Below are 10,248 nucleotides of genomic sequence, written 5' to 3' on the forward strand. Positions count from 1 at the left end.
GTGTCACCCGCCGGGTTGGTCTATAAATAGATCGTCGGGCTCACTCTGTTGTGTTTTGACATCACATGGTGGTGATTCACCATTAATCATACTATAAAACTGGATTCCAGAGGAACAATGTTTGAAATGAGGGCAAGATTAGTTATTCTCAATTTTATTCTGTGCTTGGTATAAAACATTCAGAGCTCATTAATTAAACATCAATGTAGACTATTTTATTTTTTACTATTACTATTAGGCAGCAAACATGAAGCCATTGGTCAGGAATAAGAGCTCAGTTACACAAACATCTCTATTTAAGCAACCTCTTCACAGAACCCTGTCATAATCCATGTAATTAAAATCAGTTTTTAAAAAAAAGTCTTTGATCTTACTGAGATGTGGCTTTCTTCTCCAATAACAAACAATAATCTGTTCACACCCTCATTTATGTGAAGTGAACTGGCTAAAGTCTGGATCATGATCCATGAATGATCTGCACATCAATGATAAAGTTTGCTCGTTTTTCTCATAAAATCTAAAGAACGTAACACTGACAGACCAGACCCCGGTGCATGAACAGCCTTCATTCTCAAAATGTGGGTTAAACAAAGCTCGTTTATTTCTGTAAAACATTTTACATTGAACAGATTTTTCAGGAAATTACAAAGAATAGTGCAAAGTTGGGGGGAAAAAATACAATGCAGTGAAATCCCACCGTCAAACGAGAAGGTATTCACAGCCAGGAAATGCAACAGGAGATGGAGCTTAGTGTGTGTGTGTGTGTGTGTGTTCGCTCACTGTGGGAAGCGCTAATGTCTTCCATAGCAGGAAGCACAAGCAGCCATATTGATCATTTTTCACGCCGCGCCTCATTTCACTAAGAGGCCCGCGCAGACTGCTGCAGGCAGACGCTTCAATTCACTTATGAGACGAACACAGAACAAAACAAACCGCATCATGTAAATTGGGAAAATGAAAGCATTACGGCACATTCAGTGTTGAGTGAAACGATAGTTAGGCACGTATTGTGTATTTCTGATCGCCACGCGGGGCTTTGTTGCCATCTAGTGGTTTGTAGAGGATAAAATGATCAGTTTATCCCCTTAATAGTTAATATTTAACGACTTGGAATCTCTTATGAACCGTGTGTTTTAATGTTAAACATCAGAGAGACTATTTTACTCTACTTAAATGTGAAGTCAAACAATCAGAAGAACCCACAATTCACCTCGATTTTCCAAACAAAAGGCATCCGGTGGTGACACACGCTAATGTACTCGTTTTTGTTTAACGTTTGCAGAAGTGGGATCCCCTGGATCCCAACATGCAGTCATGTCATGTCAGTCCTAAGATTTGTACTCTGACGTATTTCTTCATGCAGTGTTACGTGTCCCCAGTTTGACCAACTAACTGTGGGTGAAACATAAAATGATCCCGAGCGAGATACTGAGAACCGCCCAGTAGTACGTCTGCAGAAGCAGATTCAAGATATACGTATTAAAAAAAATGTTGTGTGCTTATGAGAAGATACCTGAAACGAGTCCCCCTAAATATTCACCCATGTTGGCTTTTACATTCTTTATATTTGAAAACAAATAATAGAAATTCAGTCTTTAATCCTTCTGACAGCATTTGAGCAAAAAGCTTTGATTTTAGGAAATTGAATGAGACTTTAGGTCACGTCAGAGGAAGGTTAGAGAAATGACATGTCCAGTGGAGCCGTGTATAAAAATCTTAGTGCATAGAGGCATATTATCTGTGTTCTGTTAAGGTATATCAGCGGAATACGCATCACGGATCTCCCTCAGTTTAATCTCTCCCCTTTTTTGTTTTGCAAGAGCTCCATCGAGGTATTAACGTCAACTCGAAGAGGGACCTGCGCCGTCGTTTTTGTCATTTGTCAAACAATCACACAGGAATCTTTGGATTTTTCTTTACTTGCGCTTGCTGAGCGTTGTGGCCTGTATGTTGTGGCTGGGCTAGGAGACGTGTAGGGCTGGTACGCACCGGAAGAAGAAGACGACGACCAAGAGGGTGTGGCCAAGTGGTAAGATGACGGCACGCGCGGAGATGAAGGAGAGGTTGTGCCGAGGTGGTATGAGGGTGGGCTGTAGCGCACCGATGTTGTAGTGGGTTGTGCGAAATTTTGTGCCACGGTCGGCCTCGATGTGACAGGTGTTTTCGGTTTGATAGTTGGTTTCGGTTTGATAGTTGGCATCGATGTGACGGTTGGCTTCGGTGCCGGAGCCGGCGCCGGCGCAAATAAATCATGCGACTGTGATTTCTTGTATTGCAGCAGGTACTCTGGGTAGATCTGGTGCTTCTCAAACACGACAAATATCGACGGATTGATGACGTCGTCCACGCAGCTGTCGTAGAAGTTGACGTCGCCGCCATCCTTGGAAGGAGGCCGCACGTCGCTGGAGGACCCTCTGGTGTAGTGGCCCACCAGGACTCGCGAGAGGAACATGCTCCTGGTGTCGGCGCCGTCGGTGTAGCTGTGCGAGTATCGAGCATCCCGGGCAAAGTAGCTCCCTGCGTTTGGGAACAGAAAGAGATTCTCTCTTGAGAAAACGTTGGAAGGAAGCTGCGACGCGACCAATCGAGACCCATCGGCTCACGGCAACTTTAGTTTTTCCCCTCTATCGAAGATGTCGCACCCAATATCTTTAAATCGCTACAAGATCAGAAACATGTTTCCGTGGAGACGCGAAACCTTCCTGAAACCGAAGCGATGCGTTTTCACGCTCACCTTTGCCGTACGCCGTTCCGTGAGTTCCGCAGATCCTCCAGTCGAAGTTGTTGAGGCAGATGGCGGGCACGTATTTGGAGTCGGTGCCGTGAAAGAGCTTCTTTTCCGTCACGTTGCGCCCGCCGTTCTTCAACTTCATCTGATTCCTCTGCCTTCCATTCACACGAGCAAATCAAGACGACACGGATCAACTCATGAGGCCAGTTTGAGAAGACTTGATTATTTTGTTTGACTATTAGTATCAAAGCAAACTTGTGAAAATAATTGGTTTAAATGGGGTTTTGCTTTCATCCAGTTCACACTTCCAGAAGCGAAGCGGGCCAACAGGGCGAATCACAATTCACGTGGAGGCGAAGTTGACGAGTGCAGGGAAATCATACGTACAGGTGAAAGGCTTCCCAGAGAGCTTTGTTCTGAATCCGTTCAACTTTGACAACGAAACCCGGCAAGGTTTGACTGAAAAGGTCTTTGACCTCCTTGAATTCCTCTGAGGTTTTCTGCAGCCGGACTCTCTGGAACATGCAGAAACGTCAACATTTCAGACTCACAACTACATTAGAGAGTGTACCCCCCCCCCCCACCCCCCCCTTGAAGGAAACATGAGAATCGCCATTTAGTACAGTGATTTCCAAGTGATTTATTGTATCATTTATTCAAAGATATACATTAAAACTTTGCATTAGTTTTTTTTTTTTTTTTTAAGTATTGTGAAGATATGTGCATGCTGAACGTGAACATCCTGTTTCCAAAATGCACAAAAGGTAGGATATGGCTTTATTAAAGCAAACAAAATTCCCAAAGGAGTAGCCCCATCTGGCAAACATCTGGTGAGATGTCACAAGCACTGGAGCAATCGGGAGAAATTGGGGAAAGAAAACACCAACAACAAAGGATCAGTGGCTGAAAGTCATAGAAGAATTCTTCTTAATGGAAAAACTAACATACTCAAGACTCCCAAGAAGCACAAGTGGAAAAGAAATGGAGAAAATAAACAGTGTAGAAGAGTAAACCATGAGCAATGGATTATAATATAATACAGTATAACATGAAGGAATATGGCAAGAGGCCATGGTACATTCTTGCCTTTTTTTTTTTTGTTGCTCATTGCACCAATTTCATTCCATCTCAGATGACAAGGCGTTGGATTAGGAATGTACAGATACCGAGACTAGCATCGGATATCGGCGCCGATACTGCACAGCCTATCAAAAACATCCATGATGCGACTGGGCAAGTACAACATGACGCCATACGTCAGAACCGTTGCCTGCAGGTACAGGAGACCAAAAGCCACGCCCCAAGAGTTTCAGGGCTCACACACCCGCAATGCTACATGCGACGCATAATAGTCTTTGCATGTCGTTTGTGTATAAAGTACGAATCAGGCTTAACGGCATTTAAAGATGAGCACTCATACTTTTCCCTCCGATGGATTGATAATGAAGTATCCTTTAGGAACCAGAGTAAACAGTTCATCAATTCATCCTGAAATTTGACTGAACGTCGTCTTTTCTATACCGTGAATCCGGTCTCGGGGAGCTGCGTCTTGTCCCAGTGGCCTGGTACCGCCGCAGAACTTAATGGAGGCCTTCTGGAGAGAGACACAGTCAAGGCGAACTTGTTTTTAACTGTGATGGATATTTGAGATATTTAAAGTTCGGTGAGTTAAAAGGATAATCTTTACGTCACTTTCGGTTCCGTACCTGAATTTCTTTGTTCTGACTTCCTCGGCGGAGACGAACCGGGGCCGCCGGCAGACACCCTTCTTGGTGCCGTAGCGCTTGTTTGTTTGCATCATATCTGAGGGGAAAAGTCAGTCCATTGAAAAAAAAAAAGCAATCTAATTTACTCTTCGCCACAGAGAAAAACTTTTAAGTTCAAATTTAAGTTTAGATTAAACTGGACTGATTGTCTCCCCCGAACTAAAATGCGTTTGACACCCCTGTCCCGCCAAGGACGTAGAGGAGCGAAGTCGGACGCGTCTTGGTTTACCCTGGAAGCTGAGCGAGTACGACTGTGATCCAGCAGTGAACTCCACCACGTCTTTGTCGCTGTCCAGAAACTTCTGCTCCAGCTTTACACTGTCTGCGTCGGCGCTTCGCTGTCCCGCAGTCTGCAGCACAGGGGGGGGGGAGACGAGTCTGCTTTCAATCTCAACACTTTTTTTTAAGGCCCATTTAAACAATGTTTTCAAATGAAAACAGAAACATTTTGCTGTATTTCGGGTGTTTGTTGACATGACAACGGTTACCGAAGCCAGTGAAAATGTAACAGTTTGAAAATAACTCCCGACTAGAAAGTGAAAAAAAACAAACAAAAAAAACAGCACTATGTACTCGCACGTTGCTTTGAGATTTCGTGTCGTGTAAATGTGAGGGGGAAAAGAAAAACTGTGGAGGAGGGTTCAAAAAGTTCCAAATCAAATCCGAGCCTTCAAACTTTTTCTAAATTAAACAGTCCAACACATGCGTGACAAAGTCAAATTTGGTGGGAAATCGAGCTACAATCAGCACACCAGCTAATCTCTCCTCGGAGCTGAACGGGCTGTGTGTGTGTGTGTGTGTGTGTGTGTGTGTGTGTGTGTGTGTGTGTGTGTGTGTGTGTATGTGTGTGTGTGTGTATGTGTGTGTGTGTGTGTGTGTGCACGCACGAGCGCGCAGCCATGAAAGATCAGATTAAACCTGTAGTGATGAGCTGTATGCTAAGCAGATTACGCAATAAACAGGCAAGAAATGGATAAAAGAGAAAATAGGGGCGTTATGTAAACACGTGTATTTACAGTTCAGGGGAGGTTCGGTAAACCGTGAGTGGGCAGAATGTAACTTTCCAAACTAAAGTTCGACATAGACCGCAGAACGTAGCGCAGACCAGCACAACGATGTCATTTCCCTGCATGTTGGATGGCCCTTCTTTCTCTCCTCAGCAATGATCTTAAACACAACGGATTTAAAGTCACGGTACGCCTCCAAAATGTCACTGAAACTGAGGTGCGTGGCCTTTTTTGGAGCTAAACTCAGCTCCGCAAGCTTATCTAACCGAGTCAGAGTGCACATCTCACGGCTCGCTCACCCCTCCCTGATTGATCCCATTAAAAGCATTTGTACTTTGGATCCAGGTTGGTGACGTGGCGCTGCTGAGAGCGGTTGAGCCCCCTGATTGGCTGCAACTGAGCTTCAAGACACTTAGAGGCTGTGCTATTCAAGACTTAGGCCCTGTTTACGCCACGTTATCACGTGAAAACACAAACCTTTCGTTGCGTTTTGGGGATTCGTTACGAGATAACGGTGAACTGAGTCACCGAAAATGCAACTTTTTAAAAACGGCTCCCAAAGGTGGAACTTTTCGAAAACGCTCTGACTTTGTTGTGGTGTGAACGGGGGGAAAAAATGACTGACTGGAAACGTTCTGCTGCGTTTTCATTTTAAACTCCTTTAGAAGTGGATTGGCTGACTTTGTTCTCAAAATCCGGCCAAGATTCCCTCCGCAATTTTAAGTTTGAAGCAGCAGTTTGGCGGCGATCGCTCACATCTGAAGCGTACAGGTTCCACTTCCCAGACTCGTCCTGCCAGTACCAGAGCCACTCGGTGGTGTGGATGAAGGCGGGTTCGGTCAAAGAGTTGATGGTGGAGAGGCGTCGCACTGTCTTGCATCCGCAGGTCATCGTGTCGAAGTGCACGGGAGGGCTGCTGCTGCTGCAGAAGTCAAAGAAGGCGGGAACATTTTCTAATCACACAATTCAGCTCCGGTGAGAAGCTTCAGGTCAAATTTACATGTAAAAACTGTCTGTACTGTCAGATCAGTGACATGTTATGACTTTTAAGCCTGGTTGAGGGGACGAGTTGCCCTTTTTTTTTTTTTTTTATCCAATTGGAGGAGACTCTTGCAGCATATTATCTCCAACAAACAGTAACCCAGGTAAAGTTGGTACCTGTACAAGTTCTTGGGGTCGCAGTAGTCCTTCTCAATGGTCTCATTGTCGGGCAACGGTGCCCACTTGTCGCCCTCGTTGACTTCCCATCTGTACGGCATCTTGTCGTGAGCTTTAAAACACCGATCTGTGAAAGGTGAAAACTTTTGATTACTGTTTGACGACTTGATTGGAACCCTAACCCAGAGTGTCATGACTGCCGGGAGATATTCTCCCAGGACTTGGTGGTTTTATCGTTGAGTCACCCAGAATAACGATCCAACTTGGTCGTTTGTCGATACGAGTGTGTGTGAATGATTATAGCGTATTGTTCTCTGTGCACGTGTCTGTAATTTCATGAGAAAAACAGCACCCACTAGTGGCACAACATAAAAACTACACTGTTAAACACAAAATACGATGTGTTTTCACTTGAAACATTGCCGTGTAAACGGGACACAACTCAGGAATGGTTGCAAAACACTCACCTTCGTGTCGACAGTGTCCTTTAATAAAGTACATGCAAATCTCAGTTTTGTCTAAAAGAAAGAAAGAAAGAAACAAAAAAAAAAAAAGATAGGCACAATTAGCTTTTTTTTTTTGTGGACCAACAAATTTTCAAATGCTTCAGTGGAAACAGACCTCTGGCAGGTCTTTGTCTCGGCCTTCTGTTCGCTCCGTCGCCACCGGCGGCACCGCCGTCTCCAAAAGGATCGTTGCCATACTCGGACCTCTGCGGGCGGTGGAAGTTGCCTCTGCTGCCGCCTCTGTTGCCGCCTCGTCCTCTGGCGCCTGCTGAAGCATTGTACGAACGATACGCCTCGCCGCTCTCGCTTCTCGTGTCGCTGTTGTCGACGGCGATGCCTCGAAAGTCGTTTGATCCGCCGCTCAGATCCAAGAGGTCGGTACTGGTGAGGATGTCCTTCAAGGATGCAGTTCGGCTCAGAGGGAAGCCGCCTCTGCCTCCCCTGTTGCCCCTATTGCCTCTGTTGCCACCTCTGCCTCTGTCTCCATCCCCGGACTTTTGGATTTTTTGGCCTATCCTGCCCGAGAGCTTGTCCATGAGCCACAAGACTGCTTTATTTGCGTACGTAGACTTTAAGGAGCCAAACAGGACGTCGGGTATGCCTCTCTCACGCAGGAGTTTCAGCGGCTGTGGGTATGTGAAGGCGTGGACTTTGGGGCAATCGCATTCACTGCTGAGGTAGCGCTCACAGATATGCAGCCTCGGGCAACCGTCGCCACCCTGACACCGTCCGAACGGGCCGGTGCCGTTGTTGTAATCATGACACACCTGGCAGAGCGAGTATAGCACAGGGGGAGAAGATTGTTATGATCTGGATTCAGGGAAAAAACCAAACAGATTTCATACAGAGCTTGTGTTTCCTTTTCAATATCACAAGACCTCATGTTACATTATCACATCACTGCCAATAGACAGCCCCAGTGTAAAAAAAAAAAATCAGGTTCTAAATGCTCCACTTCCTGATTCTGTGACTTCTTCTCTGGAAGAAATGCACGCGGTGAGATCATAACCACCACCATGGCCTTTAGAGCCACGGTGTGTCCGACTCACTTGAGGCAGCAGCGTGTTGTCGCTCTGCAGCAGCAGCGTGCACAGCTCCACTCTGCTCAGACCCTGCAGACCATGCGCTTTCAGCATCTTCTGGTTGTGGTCAGAGTCCAGGTCGTGGGAGAAGTTGCACTGTCTCATGTTAACAAAACAATACACACAGGTTAGATCCATAATTTTTTTTTTTTTTATAAAATAACAAGCAAACAACATCCTCTTGCACCAGTTTGCCGCACTGAGAGGAAATGTCAGAACTTTTTCTGACCTTGAGCAAAAACTGAACAGTGTCCACAAATAATCTGGCTGAGCAAAGGTCAACACTCCTCTTATCACATCCCATCCAAGAAACCCCAGAAACCCCAGAAATCCATGAAATTGTCAAGTTTCCAATGTTTTTTTCCCAGGAGGCACTTCGACATGAACACTTGTTCTTTATTGTGTTCACACACTGCGCCCGAACAAAATCCAGGGTTAAAAATAATCTGTTGGGAAAAGTGTTGAGAAATTCAACTTCTCCAAACTTCAGATGGTTGCGCAAACACATCAGCTGAAAGAAATGCTTATTTGACCAACCATACTTATCTAAAGTTACACTCAAACATGCTGGGCATTAAAGTACAAAAGAAAATATGGTCAAGATATTTAGGATGATCAGTATCGTTGATCCTATAGTTATTGACAAGCTGATCAAATTTAGCATGGTATTGTTCTTCAACCGGTTCACAGAAGTGGCTGAGTGGCTTTTGGTGGTTGCTCATGAACTTGGGACTTGGCGAAATGTGACACGGACTTGTGTTCTTAAATGTTGTCAGCTTGGCCTCATATGATGAAATGAGATTAAGACTGAAACCAAAGCAAGCGTCCATGGCTTCTTTTCATGCAACAAAGCAGGTCTGAAAAGATACAAGATTTTCAGGTAACTGTCTTTGCAGCATTTCCAAGTTTTCCAATAACAAACAGATACAGATAAGAAAAGCTGTATCCTTTTTTCAGAGGCATTACTTCGACCAATATTTTATTCCATTTGTTTGTATGCTGTTTGTGGTGTGAGAAAGTTTATTACAGGCACAATAAACCATGTTGACTAACCTCTGGATAGCCTATAGAATGTTATTTGTATATAACATTTAAATCTTTAAGTAGGAGCTATACTTACTATGTATTTAAATTGTATAGAATTTTGGGTAAACTTCAACTACTATATTTTTCTGTAAATCAAAATCTAGCCACGCTGGTTTAGAACACTTGCTTTTAGACACAAATTAATGTATTTGTGTGTAAGTGTTGATATCTTTACAGAGGTTTATAATTTGTTTCAGACAGACTCAAGCAACTTTTGATTCTACGAGCACTAAAATAAACTAATCATTTACACAGTTGATTTGCATTTTGCTCCGTTTTAACACAAAATTAATGAACTACAAATAGAAAACTTGTGTACATTGTCTATGTTGATTATATTAGTGGGCTTATTAAATTTCCGTCTTTCTAAATGCTCCCTGAAGGCAGCACAGGACAAGAGGCCTTTAAATCGGATTCATCTCAAGAAAACCAAGTTCAATTTGAACCACATTCATAAACAAACTACATATTAGTTCAGTGTCATGAGCTTAAAATTCCTAATGTATTTTTAAGCTGCTTTTTTTTAATGAACGTTGCTAAAACTGACACTGTGCCGTGGTGCGTTCAGGGTCACCGTGGCTGCCTCGGTATTTACCTCTGCCGAGTGTATGGACACGACGCGCTGAGGAGGAAGCCCCGGCACAGGTGGAGCCCCCGGCAGCCCCCCGGGCAGTCCTTCACCCTGCACAGAAACAGCCTGCACCTCGCCACCACCCTCTTCTCCTGGTTCACGGTGCACAGGACGAGCTTGTCCCCGTCAGCGAGCAGCTCGGGCAGCCTGGAGGGGTCTCCCGGACACAGGTTGTACCTCAGGTCATCGTAGCCCACCGCCCCCTGATTAGCGCAGACTATCTTCAAGATATCGTCCTCCATCGTCCCGCTGAGCTCTTTTCCTGCGTCTCCTTCTTTCCA

General features: G+C 44.7%; 1 protein-coding gene across 1 annotated transcript; it reads right to left on the reverse strand.

The window, feature by feature from the left end:
• Positions 1-577: 577 nt before the first annotated feature.
• On the reverse strand, positions 578-10,248 carry LOC308146386 (protein mono-ADP-ribosyltransferase PARP12). Its single transcript, XM_080518167.1, has 12 exons — positions 9,932-10,248; positions 8,218-8,350; positions 7,284-7,935; positions 7,130-7,180; positions 6,663-6,789; positions 6,261-6,426; positions 4,727-4,847; positions 4,438-4,534; positions 4,253-4,325; positions 3,119-3,246; positions 2,735-2,886; positions 578-2,517 (listed from the first exon to the last, which is right to left on the reverse strand). The coding sequence occupies exons 1-12, from the start codon at positions 10,207-10,209 to the stop codon at positions 1,883-1,885; spliced, it is 2,613 nt and encodes an 870-aa protein (XP_080374293.1). The 5' UTR covers positions 10,210-10,248; the 3' UTR covers positions 578-1,882.

This window comes from Blennius ocellaris, assembly GCF_963422515.1.
Source record: "Blennius ocellaris genome assembly, chromosome: 22".
NCBI classification, from domain to species: Eukaryota; Metazoa; Chordata; class Actinopteri; order Blenniiformes; family Blenniidae; genus Blennius; species Blennius ocellaris.